This window comes from Colias croceus, chromosome 1 (assembly GCF_905220415.1).
Source record: "Colias croceus chromosome 1, ilColCroc2.1".
Taxonomy (NCBI): domain Eukaryota; kingdom Metazoa; phylum Arthropoda; class Insecta; order Lepidoptera; family Pieridae; genus Colias; species Colias croceus.
Window position 1 is genome coordinate 14,568,120 of NC_059537.1, and position 18,669 is coordinate 14,586,788.

The 18,669-nt window shown below is 31.4% G+C and overlaps 3 protein-coding genes across 3 annotated transcripts; 2 read left to right on the top strand and 1 right to left on the bottom strand.

Annotated features, from left to right (window-relative positions):
* Positions 1-382: 382 nt before the first annotated feature.
* LOC123696142 lies at positions 383-1,789 on the bottom strand. Its single transcript, XM_045642184.1, has 4 exons — positions 1,698-1,789; positions 1,265-1,376; positions 860-949; positions 383-461 (listed from the first exon to the last, which is right to left on the bottom strand). Exons 1-4 carry the CDS (start codon positions 1,771-1,773, stop codon positions 383-385), a joined length of 357 nt encoding a protein of 118 aa, XP_045498140.1. The 5' UTR covers positions 1,774-1,789.
* A 4,669-nt stretch (positions 1,790-6,458) lies between these two features.
* Positions 6,459-7,108, top strand: LOC123692785 (alpha-crystallin B chain-like). The gene has a single exon (XM_045637579.1). The coding sequence runs from the start codon at positions 6,502-6,504 to the stop codon at positions 7,003-7,005; it is 504 nt and encodes a 167-aa protein (XP_045493535.1). The 5' UTR covers positions 6,459-6,501; the 3' UTR covers positions 7,006-7,108.
* Positions 7,109-12,543: 5,435 nt separating this feature from the next.
* LOC123706117 (phospholipid scramblase 3-like) lies at positions 12,544-17,789 on the top strand. Its single transcript, XM_045655279.1, has 5 exons — positions 12,544-12,574; positions 13,469-13,668; positions 16,063-16,254; positions 16,589-16,741; positions 17,644-17,789. Exons 1-5 carry the CDS (start codon positions 12,544-12,546, stop codon positions 17,665-17,667), a joined length of 600 nt encoding a protein of 199 aa, XP_045511235.1. The 3' UTR covers positions 17,668-17,789.
* Positions 17,790-18,669: the final 880 nt, after the last annotated feature.

The window sequence follows — 18,669 nt, forward strand, 5'->3', positions numbered from 1 at the left end:
GCGGGCTAACCATGCCCGAGTGGAAGGGACGCGTGCCTCTCACTCGCTCTCATTGTGAGCGCATAACGTGAGCGGAGCGTAACGCAGTTTCTTGAAGTGTCACCCGGCAAACCAATTTATAAGACGTTGTCTCGTCAAAATATATACACTGGCTCTCTGCACTATTTATTACTAGGATTTATAATATTTTTATGAAAAAAGGAAAGTTAAATGAAAGACAAAAACAATATTTGTAAAAACATTTATTTTCATTATATTAAGCTTAAATTAAAGATAACTATTCTACAGGCGGGTGTTTATCAGTAAAGCACTGAAGACTACAGTAAATTAACACATTTTAAATTAAATTAAATTTAATTAAACTACAAAATAAATTTATATTTTATCTATAGCAGCTGTATCTGTTATAGCATTCCGATATCGAGTGTGGTTGATGGTCCCAAAGCCTGGCGTTTTCTTTGCTGAAAAAAAAAGTAATATTTAAAAGCGTAATATGGATGAATATTTAAAAATAAAAATGATTTATTATTCTTTTCATACCATTTGTAAATTGTTATTTTAAATGTATTGAAAATTACCCTGATCGTAGGTATATTAAAAAATAAATTTCCTAATGTTATGCAATAAGAATTTTATTTGAATAACAGGTAAATTTAGTTAGGTAAGTATATTTTACACGCAAAAAAAATATCACGACATTAATATTCGAAATAAATACATATTTACCTAATATTATGAAAATTGAAAATATTCGAAATTATATTATCAGTGGAATAAAAACTACAAATACTGCTTGAACACACATTCAATAATCAACATTACATTTTACTTACATATATAAAAATAATAAAAAACTCACTTGACGAAGTACAGTTGGAACGCAGCTAAGAAGTTTCGCTGCGCACGCGCATGTAGCTTGCATAGCTGCAGTTTTTCACATTCTTCCTCACTGAGAAAAGAGAACAAAATATAAGGGTAAAGTTCGTTGTCATTGATGTTCGTCAATTAATAGTCGTTATTATCGATCAGACTTTTCTACTGAAAGATGAAAATCATTATATATGACGTATCTTATGATTGCTATTTTTACTCATATGAATGCGATGTTAATGTGTAACACAAAATGTCTATGGTTTCGAAATTACCTCAGTTTTATAATCAGGTATTAATGACTTGTATATATATACGTAAACGATAAATAATTAATTATAACAATTTTAAATTATTTTCTAATTACAACGAGAGTCGAGATAACTAATCTTACCTTCGCCTAGTTCTAATTCTACTCAAGCTTTTATCTGCAAATCCAGCTCCTATAGATAGAGATGGGTTAATGAATCTTCTCTCAATCCTGTGATATGTTTCATCGCTTATTCCTGTAAAAAAAAAAATGTTTTACTGTGAGCTGAATATTAATTAATTTACCCTTTTTGATCGATTTAGATGATATTGAATTATTTAGATATCATAGTTTCATCCTTAGATTACATATTCTACAATTTTATATTATAGTAGTTTAATATTAAAATATGTTTTACATATTTAAATAAGCTTTTATAATAAAAATAATTTTCAGTTAATGAAAATGTTAAGGTGAATTTATTGAAATAGCTCTTCTCATTTCCGGGAGACAATTTCCGAAAAAAAAAATTACTTAAAATTATTTTTAATAATTCAAACATATTTTAAAATCTTACCATTCCTGGAATCATCTATAGGCACACAATACACAACACAAAACACAGCGACTAACACAATCAATTTTCCCTCCATTTTTGCTACACTTATGTCTTATCGTCAATGTCAGTTGAAACTTTTGAACTCGTTTTTATACCTACCATGAAAAATCCCTACCACTATGCTGAAACTTATGACGTTATTCGCACCGAGTAATGATTTTTATAAATTTATAAGTGTGATTATGATCTGCTAATGCAAATTATTATAAAGACACATAATGCATACGTAAGTAGGCGCACGTGAAATGGGATAGCGGAGAAATTAGCGTAAATTAATGTTACAATGGGGAGGAGAAAGACCTTGCTCTGTGGTTCTTTGCCCTGTATTTGTTTTTGATTATGTTGAGTGTTTACTGTTTACAATTCCTCACCCGCGCTCCAGCTGGCCAGGGTCCAGTCAGAGTAAATTAAAAATCTAAAACGTGTTATTTATTGTGTGCCCTTTATTGTGGCAGTCACGTATACTATCCAAATCCACTCAATAGTTTTTGAGTCATTGCGTTTACAATATCCGTAAATAGTAATTAGTACCTACCACAGCTAGTACTTACTTTGTATAATTTAATACGATGTACTTACTACCTATAATTATTTATATATTATGTAACTCATCGTTTGAATGAAAAATTAACAGACTAATTAGTAAAGACGAGTCAAATACAATAGCGTTCTGCATAATATAGTAAACTCTTGTTTATCCGAGATCCGCTTTATCCGAATTCCGAAATAATAATACCAATTTTTTATCGAAAGAGTAGGTTATAAGAAAAATCTATTTTTTCCAAAGCAAAGCTGCTAAACGGCGGAATTTGTATGTAACGAAAAATATTTAGTCAGCATTTAAAGACTTCTAGTAAGTAGGTACTTATGGAACTAGGTACGTTCCAATTTTCAATTATTATATTTTAGTGCCCTTTTTTTCCAACAAAAAATAACTCCTATATCCTATACATTTATATACATATATCTAAGTTTAGCATTTTATGTACGCATCTACTTGAATGGTCATATTTCATGCAATTCGTGGTTTTTCACGGGTGCAAATAAAGGACTTCTGTTTATACAAAATTTATGTTATCCAAAAAGGCTTTTGTCTCAATCACGTCGGATAAACGGGAGTTTACTGTCCTTAGGTTCTACGTTACGTATACCTAACTCTAGTACACCAACTCTAGCGCTCTATCAATGACATTAAGGGATAATTAATTTGGTTTGTCTCATATTTAAATACGAATTTACTTGTTCTAATTTATTGAGGCGAATTCAAGACACAAACTAAACAGTAGGTACATACATTATACATAGGCATTAGGTATTAGGTATGGGATTCTCTATACATGACTCTACACATTAAGACTCAAGTGAATCAATGAGAGCAATTTACATGCTCACAATCTTTTTTAATATAATAAGTATATAATTACATTATTAATTTACTAAAATCCCTGTAAATTCTCATTCATAGATATGCAGGAAGTTAATTTATAAACGTCACACACTTGTGAGCACGATTCTATTTTAGGATTGTTATTTAAAATTGCTCTAACATTTCTGATAAATAGATGATTACGATATTTGAACTTTCAATCATTGCTTAAAAATTGCTCGAAACGTCACAGATGTGTGTGTGTGTGTGTGTGTGTGACAATAGCACAGAATACATAATAGTAGCTACAATAGTAAATAAGTAAGGAAATAATGGTTTATGAAAAATATAATTATTCATATCAGTAATATGTGTGTACTTAACTATGTGTCTTCAAAATTCGAAGATGATAATATATGTATATGTTTTTGATGATGTCTATGATAAATTTGGAATTCTCTGCTCTTTTAAGCTTTGCCATACGAATTCGTCTATTTATAGGTACTAACCGAAACTTTACAACGAATAATAGTAACTAATTGAACACCAATTACATAATTAACCTTTGCTAACGTAAGTAGGTACTAAGTATATCGGGAGTAAGATCTAATATTGACTTCATATATTTTCATGTAGATATCTTAATTTTTCATACCTACAAAGCAGGACATAAATTAATCATGTGTCAAAGATGTGTAAAATGTACTAAAGAATTGAATCACCATTCAAAAATAACAAAATATAGGTAGCATGAACGCGTATTATTTCAAATAACGATTCTTTGGCTTTTCAATTTACACAATGAAAACTGGTTCGAACCTTTACAGTTATCACAGAAAATGCTAAATATGGGTTTATTAAAAGCTAAAAACGGTACCTACAACAAATTACTTAGACAATGTGCCTAATTTTAATGTCAACAGTGAAAATTTTAGAAATGATAAGTAGGTAGGTAGTCAATCTATAACGTATACATATCTATAATATAAAAATGAATCCCAAAATGTGTTGGTAAGCGCATAACTTTAGAACAGCTGAACCGATTTCTTTAATTCTTTTTTTATTATATTCCTTGAAGTACGAGGATGGTTCTTATGGAGAGAAAACTTAAACATGTGCCACGGGCGAAGCCGGGGCGGACCGCTAGATCTAAATAAATAAACACCTTACGAGGCTTTGAAATTGGTAACAAGTGAAAAAAATTGTAACAGGATAAATCCATTCTATACATACCTACTTTATTACTTTTAGGAATTAAAGACTTTTAGTCAAATAGTCTCCCGCAGTCTCCCCGAACCCCGTGACAATGCTCGCTGTAGTGTTGGAAATGTTGGCTGTTGGGTAAATAATATTATCATCATCGTTACATAGTATAAAACAATGGGTTGCAAATTAAAACTACGCAACGGATTTTGATGCGGTTTTTTTTTATTGAAAGAGTGATTCAAGAGGAATGTTTTAGTATTATCCTGAGACACAGTATTTAACTAATTCAGGAGCCTATGGATTCATATATAAGCTGTACCTATTTTTTTATGTCAATAAAGTTATTTATTAAGTTATAATTTATTTGGTTTTAGACGAAAAGCGGGCGAAGCCGCGGGCGATTTCTAAATGTAGAATACAAATAAATCACAAGAAAATACATACCTACTATACTTTACTAAATTACTAGTCTACTGGATAATAAATATGTAATTTCAATTCATATTTTTATGGATAGGTACTAGGTAGGTACCTACATAATATTATGTAGGTATTTATGTGGTTAATATTTTTTATAATTTAAAACGTTCCAATGTATTTACATAATAATATAATATGTAACCTATAGTTATAATTTTGTAGGTACTCTACTTGTTAAGAAGAAAATTTTGTCAATACTTATATAAACTTCTGTATAAAATTATTTAGATTTATGTTAATATTGAACAATTATTAACTGTATGTGAAAAAAATATAGCGCAGATGAAGCAAATACTATCCCGCCAAAATGATTGGCAATTTTTGTTTACTGAAATAACTTAATGTAAGAACATTGCCATATTTCATCATCTTTAGTAATGGGCTTTGTTAAAATGTTGTGCAATAGATTCTTCTAGATATAGGTTGTAGTAGTAACTAGGTAAATGGAATGTACCCACTTAACAATTATTTGTACATTATTTTATTAGGTAAAATAACTAAATTTAATATAGAATAAGGACACAAGAAGTATCCATAACGTTTCAATATAAATAAATAATAATTTTAGAAATTATCTGATTAATTAAAGTTCACTAAATAAAAAAGTTCAATAGGAATTCATTTTTTTAATCGGCTGGCTCAAAATTACACAAATGCGAAGTTATTATTTTATTATTACTATGCGGCCTACAATAAATTATTATTTTGTTTACATTTTTAGTTTTACTATTCGACAGTAGATGTATCTTTAATAAATATGTACGGTCTTTGAACGTACGCTAGAGGGCAATATATTGTTGCATAGCAGTAGCTATGGTGTTGACAGTAATGCAAAAATATTTGAACCACAGTAATTTTCTTTTTAGAAAATCGGTGACACAACTGAATGTTCCGGGAAGGACAATTTTTTTTATTTTATTTTTTATTTTTTTATCTTTTATTTTGTTATATAAGGTTATTATATTTTAACTATTATCACAGTAACTGATTATCCTGGACCAAATAAAACCTTAAAAGATGGTACCTTTCTTACAAAAAAGTTAAGAAATAATTTAATAAACGCGTAAGAGTAAGCAGGGGACAGCGTAAAATTACCCTTTTTTCAATTGTTATTTATGATTAACTTAACTTTATTTTAGATTTTGTCATAGTTTTTGTTAAAAAAACAAAATATTGTATACGTATAATCACTTTGATAACATATATAAATAAATCTGGCAACTACTTCATTATATAGAATTTAATGAATTCGAGGGACAGTTGAAAATCAGGGGGGTATACATTTTTGTGAAAATGCCCATATAATAAATTAAAAAAATTAAATTATTTATTCTATTAGCCAATAGATGACACTAATCGTTAAGAAAATTCTCGATTTTACTGGAAATTTCGCGAATAATTGTGTCGCTTCTAGACGATAGATGGCGCTCATCGCTATGGCTTATGCATTTTAAGTCTACTACCATCCACTAGAGAGCTCTATTCTCAATTATAAAAATAAATTAGTTATTCTATTAGCCAACAGATGTCACTGTTTGTGAAGAAAATTCGTGATTTAACTAGAAAATTCGCGATTTATGGTGTCGCTTCTAGACGACAGATAGCGCTCATCGCTAGGGTATATAAAAGCCGGCTTCTGTTTGCGTTGCGTCAGTTGATAAAATAAACATTGACGCGTTCAAAGAGCAATAATCGAAGAAATTAGGCAAAATGTCTCTAGTTCCGTATTGGTTACGGCATTTGAGGAATCTCACGTACCGAGATCCTTTTATGAGAGTTTTGGAAGACCCTTTCGCGGTGTTTGCGAAGGACCCGTTCTTCCGTGATCCTGTAAAATATATACGACAAGTGACAGCGCCGTTGGAAAATGAACATCATGGAATTGAAGGTGTTTACTCCGATTCAGAGGTGAAAATGGATGGGAAGAAGGTGGAAGTGCATTTGGACGTACAGAATTTCACTCCTGAACAGATTCAGGTGAAAACCGTTGGCAATGAAATAATGGTTGAAGGAAAGAAGGAGGTTAAGCGTGAGGACGGTTGGACGAGGAGTCACTTCGAAAGGAGGTTCCTGTTGCCCGAAGGTTTCCCGCCAGAACGCGTGGAATGTCATCTGGATAAAGGGAAGTTGAAGTTGGTCGCTTTCAGATCAGAACCATTGCCTGAAAGAAATATCCCGATCCAAGATAAGAGCAACGACAGCGGCAAGACATAATCTGTATATAAATTAGTTCTTTATTTATAAAATCTTAGACTGATTAGAATATTTTTATGTAAGTTTGTTATTAGTTAATAAATAAAATACATTTCAAACAATATCAAGCGTTGTTTCATTGTTTAACCAGTATGCATATATTTATTAAAATACCTATTGAGTTTATTTAATTTTTCCTGTAAAACATTGAAAGAAATAAAATAATATCAGTTCACAGAACAAATAATATTATAAGTACAAATTTTTTATTGTACTTTTATTTTTGTATACTCCATATGCATTAGGTAAATTCGGTTATTTCAATGTTAATAACAGACACTCCTAGTCCTAGGCCTCCTTTGTTCAAACAAATAATTTTTAGGGCATAACGATTGATAAATATGAACTTTTGATAAGTTAAACCAATAACCTCCTCCTTTTTTTTGAAGTCGGTTAAAGAATACCTACCTATAATGCGTTTAGCTACTTTTATGTATTCTGTGCTATAATGAACCTAAGCAGCCGATATTCATTGGTAAATATAGTCTTTCGGAATTACCCTAATTTTATAACGACTCTACTATGGCTCTATCTAAAGTTTTCACCCTTTCCTACAAATTACAACACTTACACAACTCATATACATATATTTTCATGATATTACAGTGTACATCTACACAGATATACTATTCAACAATCACCAAACATCAAATATGAATCATCTTCGACCACACGCACTCTTCAAAAGCATTCCAAACGTTGATGAGGTGCAGATAACTTGTCAATAATATCTCTGCAGACGTCCATCAGAGACCTTGGAGAGAATAACAGACAGACAGCCTGAGTAGCTATGAATATGATATATATGATTTATTAATATCCTTCAATATACAAATCAAATCTTTATTTGTAGAATGTGGTTACAAAGATTTATATTAGACGCATACATTCCCTTTGCTGATTGCTCTACATTTTTGCGTTTGAAATTGCTTTGAAAATTACCTTCATACTGTATACCAAATTACCAACTGTATACCTATCTTCTATTCTAATATATATAAATCTCGTGTCACAATGTTTGTCCTCAATGGACTCCTAAACCACTTAACCGATTATAATAAAATTCGCACACCATGTGCAGTTCGATCCAACTTGAGAGATAGGATAGGTTTTATCCCGGAAATCCCTCGGGAACGGGAACTATGCGGGTTTTTCTTTGAAAACGCGAGCGAAGCCGCGGGCGGAAAGCTAGATTATAAGTACATCTTTTGTTTCTAATTACCTAATTATTGATTCATCTATGGTTTGTGGTTATCCTAAAAACTTAATTTTCAACAACCGAAATGTAATACCCATTTTGTCAAACGTTTTTATAGTTATAGGGGCCCTTTCCTCTACAATAAGTTTATTAAAAGATTAAATGTAAATATCATAAATTCATCAATATATATTTTTAAAAAGAAATTAGAGCAACTTTTACTCAACTTAAATTATACTGAAACTGAAGCTTTGCTTGTTAGTGAAAATTAAAACACACACACACACACACACACTCACACACACACACACACACACACACACACACACACACACACACACACACACACATACACTGGAGTTTGTTAAGTATTTTATTTTTTGTTTCTTTGTACTTCTTACACTGCAATAAATAATAGTCTTAATTTTGTAAAATCAAAATATATTTATGTAACATCGGAAGAGACTAGTTTCCCACAACACAGGGTATCCTAGTGTGGGGACTAGGGTATCTTTATTACGTGCCCATTATTTTTATACGCAATTCTTACTGTAATCAATTGTATTGTACTACACTTTGATAAAACAAATAAATGATTTATTATTAAAAAAAAAAAAAAAAAAAACTTATAGCGTTATAAACAATATATAAATTGATAGGTATCTAATACGAGTTAACTTTCACTTAAATTTTTTGTGTAATGCGGTTAAATAAATAAAATTCGGCAATAATAACAAATGGTATACCTGACATTTAATAAATATTAACGCTTTTTACATCCTGTTTCATTTTTCTTATGGAAATTGAAGTAGGTAATAAGCTATATATCTATACTAATATTATAAAGCTGAAGAGTTTGTTTGTTTGTTCGTTTGTTTGTATGTTTGAACGCGCTAATCTCGGGAACTACAGGTCCGATTTGAAAAATTCTTTCGGTGTTAGATAGCTCATTTATCGAGGACGGCTATAGGATAATAATTATATCATCACGCTACCACCAACAGGAGTGGAGCCACGGGGTGAAACCGCGCGGAGCAGCTAGTAAGTTTATATACACGGAAATACTCAAACATTTCACTACATCTACGTTTATTGTATACAATTTATAGAAGTCCATAACAAATAACTCCACATTAAAGTTTAGAAGTTTTGTACCAAATTTTTCAATCATTATAACACTTAGTATCTCTGAGTAGATAGCATTAAACCCTTAAACCAACTGCGTCGTTTGTTTTCACAGAGCCGAACCCAACGTAACCGATATTTTACTGTTTCTAGTTACTACCCGGTAAGGCCAAGAGTACAATAATAACTAGTCGATTTTAACCGACATCATACAAAACAAATTGTATATTATTGCCGATTTAACACTCAGTATGCTTTGAGATTATGATTAATCAATGCATACGTTACTACAATATTTGATGTCTGTAAAAGATTAACATTGAAGTAGAAATTAAATAATATTTTGAAAATTTATTAGATTTAAGTACACAAATTATTATAAAACTATAAACTAACATTATGACGACCATCGAAAATGCTACATAAATAAAATAAGGTACTTAAAACTTTTAATATAAAAATAAGGTACTTAACTAAATCTTTCTGATACACATTAAACAGTAATAAACTCTATAATTTTTTTTTAAATTTAGTAAACAATAATATAAAGTGAAACAGTATTATTCTATAGGTATCTATATCTATTTAAAATCACTAAATCTAAGCGTATGCACTCCCCCTAACAATTTCGGCGAGGCTACGAACCTACGCGCGTCGCTCAGTCGTAGCTCTGAGCTTACCTTCGTCTGGTTGAAGCGAGCTTTTAAACTTTCATTAATTATTTATTAGTAGCCGTGTTAAGTGATTGGTTTATTTATTATATTTGTATGTCTTGATGTGATAGTAATTGAAATTAAAATCGGTGAATAATCGATTAAAAAGTTATTTCAATACGTGAAAAAAAAGTATGTACTAGATAGGTACCTATTTAATGTGAAAATATTTAAACTCCATTTCCATTAATTTCCTTATTTTTCAGTACGTACCAATTACAACTTATAAGTATATTGAGATAAACTTGATTTCACTTACTAAAGAGATATTATATTTTATGATTTGGTGGCAAGTAGTGAATAATAGTGAGCAAGTAGTAATAATAGTTTTTAATAATACTTAACATTAGTTAATGGTTATAGTAATTAATAATTACTACAACTATTAATACCTATATCAAAACTCTATACGAAAAGTTATTAGAAGTCAAACATTTGCCAGCTCATAATTTATAACTTACTAAACTACTGGTGATTTAGTTTCAGACCATAATTCTTATAAAGTACGTAGATAGGTAATTCGGTCAAAGTTCAAGTATGTTTATTGTTTAATGTTTATAAATTTTCTTTCTACACGATATAAAGAAAAATGAAAAATTTTATAACGAGCAGTTTCAAAATGTCTTTGCAATTAATAAATCCAAATATTACATAATTCCCTTTATAACGTGACTGAGATTAAGGACCGATTTAAGAAAGTTTTCACCGATAGAATTTTACATTTTTAGCGAGTAACAAAGATTTTACTTCTGTTCAATATAATTCCTGTTTTTTTTTAAGAAATACCAACATTATGAAAAATACCTGAAAGACATAAGAATGTATGAGTCTACGATAAAGCTCCATTTCCATAATATTATGTCCAACTATCATAGCAATGAGTTCATTGATATTCAAGGCTTTTTACGCGTAGGATTTCTTAAGGATTTTTTTTATCAGGGATTTGATTCAAAATATTATCCAAAAAATAAATTAAAACCTCATTTTAAGGCGTTAATAGGGGCTAGCGACCTTGGCGACGATTTACTAGGAGGAATCGGGGGACCGGCGCGAATCTATCGTAGTAAAAGTACGTATAAAAATTATTTAAAAAGATATTTGGATATTGAATCAAAATTTAAAACAACCATGCCCTGTGTTTCAATTTCATAAACACACTGTAAAAACACTACAATAATTGACATTATATTGACTTAGCGTTTTGGTTTAAAGTACAAAAATCGACCTCAGTTTATGATTTTTTTCCAAAAAACCTGATTGTAAAATAAACAAATTAAAACAACCATGCCCTTTATCATATTCGAAACTTTAATATACATTTTTTTTAGATATGTACATAAAGAATCTAAGAAGATAAACGGTTATAACTAGAGTTAATTTTCGGTATCAAAAGGGGATTCTACCCGATTCAGACCTTAAGCTTATAATATTCAATTTGTTTACCTCACTATATCCGGGAAACTACGGCGCGAATAGCAGGTATTTATCAAAGACTTCGATAAATAATAACAAAGTCTATATTAAAATGTCGACAATAAAAATAGATTTTCTTAGTTTATTTTAAAACAACTAAAATGTAATATTTTACCATAAGTTCATTAGTGTTTTGATAGCAACGCCATTCGAACGAAATCTTTAACGGATGTGGGCGATCAATAAAAACATACAGAAAATAAACAAATATACAAACGTGAAATACTTCGGTAAAATATTGCGTAAATAAAACTAAACCGTTTTTAAACTCTTGCTAAATTAAGTTGTTTAATGATTAGATTGCAGTTTCGTTTAGCAAAATTTCGCACGTGTGTCGATAACAGTTAAATAACTTTATCTTACTAATATTATACGAAAGTTTGAATGTGGGGATGTTTGTTACTGAATAACACCAAAACTACTCAACAGATTTTGATGAAACCGCAGTGTTGTAAGTTATGTATATATCAATTCGTAGACTATAGAAACTAAAAACTTACACCTAAATAAACATCGTACATTAAAATCACAAATTTATAAACCTTACGTAAGATGAAATTCAGTTGGTATTTTCGTTACCTAAGAGCTTTTAGAATAATTATCAAGTTACGTGGAAATATTGTCTCAACTAACGAAGATAAACTTAATCACAACTAAGAGTAACACTCACGAATACAGATAGAAAGTACATATATTATTTTATGCGCAATGAACTTGCCACAAACAAAATAAAAAATAGGACAATAATGAACACCACATTGTATAAAAAAATCAAATACAATACGATTTACTATCGCATCTAGGTATATCTGTATTTCCTTCATAAGAAAAACAATTTAACTGTAATCTGTGTACATAAATACTCTGTAACAAGTAACAATAGTGATTAAACAATAAGTGCAAAATCTGGGAAATGTATTGAAATACGTACACAACAATTTTGAAATACATAAACGCTTCATATTCATAGCAAGTTAAAGCAAGTTAGAGATGACGGAGAATAACAGCTCGGATTATAAAGGTAAGTTTTAATTAATAATGGAATGATGTGGAAATTGCTATCCCTATTTCGTCCCTTTAAGTATAAATCAATGGACAGTAAATTTAATAATAATAATATAATAATAAAAATTCATTTATTTGCCTTCACAACTTAAAACTACCTACTTACTTATTACAAAGGAACTAATTAATAGGTATGTAAACGTGTAGCATTTATATATGGAATGGTTGCTGCATACATACAATATTATATCAACCTTGTCAAGAATGTTAAAAAAATATTTTATTTTTAGGAACTAATATTTCCTTGATTAAACGTTTAAAAGCACGCGATACTTGATAAATTGTAATTTTCCTTTGAAGAAATAAGTTCGTAAGATTTTTTTATTATTAAAATAGATCCGATTTCAGAAGTTAATTCTGTAAATGCAATTAGCTACAAAATCAGTTTTCAATGCAAGAAATGTACATAGTATACAAGTTTATAAAATAAATACCGTTAACTATCACATGTGCGTTTCAGCAAGCTTTATTTATTTAGCTTGCACCTCAAACTTAAAAAATCTTTTGACTACTCGTCGATGTTTCGCGAAACATTTCAAAACATTCGCATATTTATTTTCTAATTAGAAACGATTGCTAATAATATATTATTATTTAATTATACCTAACTACTTGTTGCGTAATTTGCCAATGTAGATACCTATCATATATTTTTATTATTGGCTATTTAAAATTAAGGTTTCCTAAAATGAATATAATATGAACAATTTTATTATTATTTGAGGCTCTATCTACCTACATTAACAACAAAATTATTAAACAAGACTGATGGTATTTATTAATATTGTGCGTAAAATTATAAAGAGCCTTTATGGCTCAACAATTCCTTAACCACTTTCCAAATCTCCAGGGTTGGAGAAACTAAATTCCCTGGACCGTGTGGTGATACGCGACAAGACCAAAGCCTACCCTAGCAGCAAGTACGTGGTCACCAGCCCTGATGGCGAGGTCCTGTTATACGCGAAGGAGGACTCCGGGATACTGGACAAGGTTCTGTCCGGGAAGAGCAGGTCCTTTGAGATCGATGTTTATGATACTGATGATAGAGAAGTAAGTTATAGCACAGAATAATAACTACGTAGTACATGGTAGTACCTAACTATCGTTAGTTATAAGTAGTTAGAAACGCTTGGAGCTTTTCCTTGTAAAGACTTTCATTTACTTTACTTTATTTCTAAACTTCTTAGTTGCGTTGAATTGAGAGTACCTAACACAGTTTTTGAAGTTAGAAAACACGTAAGAAACTCTTCACAAATCTGTATTGTGATAAAGATAACACTCCAACATACGTATAAGTAGAGTCGTGGTAAAAACATAATAGGTATTTTTTTTCATCAAAATATAACCTTGCAGATTAAACTTCATCTCCTTATGTTGTTATTAAAGAAAATGAAAGTTTCAAGTGCTATAATTTGGCAGCAAAAATACTTTGATTGTAATTCCCCAAAGTTCAACCCTTGCGTGTGATCTTTATGGTGATTTTATTACGCAAACTGTTTTCATGACCATGCTGCGGGATATTAATAAAATCCGTATATTTTGAAACAGTCTGTTTGTTTTATTATGTGTTCTCGATACAATGATGATATTATTTAGTAATCTATACATATAATAAATCTGTAGAAGGGTCAATTCTGTACATTGAAAATATTGAAAAAATAAATACCAGGGGGTGTTACTGGATCGATACCAAACCCAAATATGTGATTAAAAAAAATTTTGTCTGTCTGTTTGTCTGTCTGTCTGTATGTATGTGAAAGCATCACGTGAAAACTAACGGTTCGATTTCGATGAAACTTGGTATAATTATACCTTATTATCCTGGGCGTAAAATAGGATACTTTTTATCCTGGAAAAATAAGTAGAAAAAAATTTATCTTAATTTTTCAGTTTTATCCATAGACGTTGTTCTGTAGAACCGCGAACACATGTTGCGTATTATTATAAGCCTAGCCGTATTTGGGTCCAATAGATATTTATAAGATGTCATTGTCAGAGTTAGGTACTCAAAATGGAGAAATTAACCATCCACGCGAAGACCGACATCCGCGCGGACGGAGTCGCGGGCGGAAGCTAGTAGACAATATAAATTTGCAGAGATAAGGGATATAGTAGCCGATACAAGAGTCGATACATTGCATGATTTTATGTGATAAAGATTTTAATAAAGTCTCAAGGGAAACAAAGATCAATATTTCTGGGAAAACTTTCTGACAATTTGACTAGTTAGGTACAATGTGAAAATTTATTTTTCCATTTTATATTTAGCTGCTACATGAATTGGTCATTATATTATTTCGTGAGCTAAGGTCATTGATGTTCCTTTCAGATTAGAGCCATGTTAAATATGAAATGGTTATTATACGACTATGATACTTTTATCATGATTTTGAAGTAACAGCTGTAAAATTACGCATAATTACTGTTTGTCTCTGGTAGCGTTTAGCTACTATTATGTATTCTGTGTCTCTGGTTTACTTTCTTGAGTTTACCCATCTCTACATCGATCCATCATCTCTATGATTAAAAATTCATACGTCATAAATCAGAGACCAATGGCCAATAGGTAGCAATTATTTTAAATATTTTATTAATGTTATTATATGAGTCCTGATCCTTTCTTGAATTGCGACGATGAAAGTTTTTTTGAAGTGAAAACTTCTTTAGCGGCGTCGAGCACTTTTTCTGTAATGGGAATAAAATCTTAAACTCGCGTCAGGACACGTGACCCTGATCGAAAAAGCGTAAGACGGATACCATTCCAAAATATCAAACATGCTCAACGTTAATAATCAAGTTTTCACTTCTACCGGCACTCCCGGAGTGCAACCCGTCTTTTTTTTTATCACTAGAGGAATTGGAATATTTTTCTAGTAAAATTGCTACCTTGACAGTTGGCACGAGTTTCGTATAAGTGTCCGCTTAATGTAACCTTTTAACGTGTTAAATTTCATATTTGCTCTTTTTGTTTGGCACTTGTGTGTGCGGGAGGAACGTAGTCCTCTCCCTTAATGGCTTTATTTGTTACACAAAGCCATTAAGATTAGGATCCTCTTCTAAAATATATTTTATATAATACATGCATCAGGGTCCGGTCAGCCACCTACAGCTTTCTGATGGTGAAAGACTTCTCAAAATCGAGTCGTTTTAATATTCAGCGTGTCTCTGAGGAGTTGAGGACGCTTGACCTAAAAATTAACTTATCTAAAAATTAATAATAGGGAAGGTCACGTACCTAGGTTTTACTTAACATTCTTAAGATTTAATGTAGAGTACTTCAAGCTACGAGTATAACTATAAACCAACTATAATAAATAAATTATCCATCATGAACGTAAAATAAATTATCACCTTTCTTTCTAATCAATCACTATATGGATAACATTTTAGTATTACTACGTCTACTTAATAGTTAATACTGATCCAGGCAATTTCCCCTTCCAGGTGATAAAACTCCGTCGCCCCTACACGCTAGGGCAGGACAAAATGGACGTGTCCGTGTGCGGGCAGGCCGTGGCCATCGTGCGCAAGGAGGTCACCTTTTTCAAGCCTGTGCTCTCTATCAACGATGTAAATGACAAGCCGGTGATACGCGTCAAAGGGCCCGTGTCTACCACGTCAGAGTGCGATTTTGAGGCAAGTTTACTATCACTAGGAACGTGTTATAAAAAAAAAATAGGTCTTCCGTTGCGTCAGTCTGTTCGCGGTAAACTCAAAAACGACAGCTAACTTTTCAATCTGCCTTCACTAATGGAAAGGTGAATCTATAAAGACGGTGGTTGAATTCTTTATAGATTCAATTGTAGATGTGTTGTTGAGGTCAGTCATTAATTAAATCTACAGAGGGAAGCGTCTACATGTTTACAAAGTTATATTTATTCGTATTGTGCGTCTACCAAATTTTAGCAGTATTTAAATTAAACCATATTCTCAAACGTACATAAAATAAAAGCGTTGTCCATCATTCCAGCTATATTCCTCCGACAAGAAGCGTATCGGCGCCATTTGCAAGCGGTGGAACGGGCTGACGCGCGGGCACAGCGAGCGCGACAACTTCGTGCTGCTGCTGCCGCCGCTCGACGTGCGTTACAAGGCCGCGGTTATCGGCACTTGCTTCCTTATTGTAAGCTTCGCTGTATTGACATATTTTATTTTATTATAAGGGACAGAATGGACGCTTAACACGTTAGCTGCGAAACAGATATTTCTTTTCCCATTACTAAATTATATGAAAAACTGCTATTGTTCAGTGCGGTATGGGGTACATCAGACCCCACATTTTATTTTACCCCTAGAATCTAAACTAACTAATCTAACCACGGGCGACGGTAGATTTAGGTTAATGAACTCATTGTTAATAATAATCACGACAAAAGCCGCACACTTTGTCTTATTTGGCGCCAAAAAAACGATTTTGGTCTCCTACGGGCGGTGGGGTTAAATATGCCTCGTGCCGCCACAATCTCTGGTATAGGACAAGGTTTAAAACGTCCCGTAACGCAGTAATGGAAAGTACAGATATTTCTGTGCCGCAGTGAACGTGTTAAATGACTGTTCAGTTATTTTCTCGAAGGTGGAAGCTGTATTTAATTCCCTAGTGTCATCTTTTCGATGATGAAAACTATTCCAATATTTTTTGCTTATTTACTTATTCATTGGAACAGGATTTGGGAAAAACATAACTTTTGTTGCGTTTAGAAGCTTTTTCGTCTTACAAGCTTTTTCGTCTTACAAGCTTTTCCGTCTTACAAGGTTTTCTTTAATATCAATTCTTCTATTCTTGCCACAAAAACTATTATTGCCTGGTTAACGATACGTATTATGAGATATAGGACAATGTCTAAAATAAACATCGCATCACGCATGCCTCATTGTGAATTGTGTGTATTGCTCTTATTTGTACATTGTATTGCAGATAATAATGTTATAATACCTATTATATTACATTGTATCATTAATCTTAAAATATAAATAAATAATGACACATTAATAATGTATTATTCAGGTTCTACTGTTATTTTGCAGGATTTTTTGATCTTCGAAAATTAGAAACAGGATGAAACCATGAATTTCTAACCCCGCCATCTAGCGTGGAATAGGAAAAACGCTGTCTGATATCAAGAACCATAGCAAGCAGCAGTCTTCTTATTTGTTAATAGATGGCGCTGTATTCAAAATTAAAACAAAACGGCAACTTGACTTAAAATTATAATATATTATTATGAAATATTTTTTGTTATGTTTAAAAATAAAATGATATTACGATAAGTAATCTATTTTTTTTTAATTAATTAGCCTAACTTAAATAACTAATATAGGTAATACATAAATGAAAAAGGAAAGAATTAAGTAGGTAGGTACTATATCACAAACTAATCTATTTAAAACAATAATGAAATGAATATTCCAGATTTTTTGTAAAAGATTTATGTTGATAACGTTTTTATATATTTCATTCCGTATTATTATGTTCCAACAATAAATTATAATCTCTCCGCGAGATATATGAGAAAACTTACAAAGAAAAACCAATAAGGAAAATATTTTAAAAAACGACTATCAATTCGGGGCAAGAAGGAAGTTGTAATGCATGAAAAACTTTATTGCCTTGCTAATTCGCGGCGCAATAAATCTCAGAGTTTGCGCGGGAAAGCCTGTTTCTGCTGCGACTTGCGAGTGGGGGCGGGGATATTTATACAACTGAATTGTAGCACGTACTTTATAGTGTGAAGCGAACTTTCAAGTGGAAAAGGTCGAATATTCTAGATATAAGTTAAAGTATCTATACATATAATAAATCTGTAGAAGGGTCAATTCTGTACATTGAAAATATTGAAAAAATAAATAGCAGGGGGTGTTACTGGATCGATACCAAACCCAAATATGTGATTAAAAAAATTTTTGTCTGTCTGTCTGTCTGTCTGTCTGTCTGTCTGTCTGTCTGTCTGTCTGTCTGTCTGTCTGTATGTGAAGGCATCACGTGAAAACTAGCGGTTCGATTTCGATGAAACTTGGTATAATTATACCTTATTATCCTGGGCGTAAAATAGG

Excerpts from the sequence above, each read along its gene's own strand:
- LOC123706117 (XM_045655279.1), top strand. The coding sequence starts at position 12,544 with ATGACGGAGAATAACAGCTCGGATTATAAAG. Across the intron at positions 13,669-16,062 it reads ATGATACTGATGATAGAGAA|GTGATAAAACTCCGTCGCCC; the intron begins GTAAGTTATAGC and ends TTCCCCTTCCAG. Across the intron at positions 16,742-17,643 it reads TCGGCACTTGCTTCCTTATT|GATTTTTTGATCTTCGAAAA; the intron begins GTAAGCTTCGCT and ends GTTATTTTGCAG.
- LOC123692785 (XM_045637579.1), top strand. The coding sequence starts at position 6,502 with ATGTCTCTAGTTCCGTATTGGTTACGGCATTTGAGGAATCTCACGTAC.
- LOC123696142 (XM_045642184.1), bottom strand. The coding sequence starts at position 1,773 with ATGGAGGGAAAATTGATTGTGTTAGTCGCTGTGTTTTGTGTTGTGTAT. Across the intron at positions 1,377-1,697 it reads TATAGATGATTCCAGGAATG|GAATAAGCGATGAAACATAT; the intron begins GTAAGATTTTAA and ends TTTTTTTTACAG. Across the intron at positions 950-1,264 it reads AGAATTAGAACTAGGCGAAG|TGAGGAAGAATGTGAAAAAC; the intron begins GTAAGATTAGTT and ends CTCTTTTCTCAG.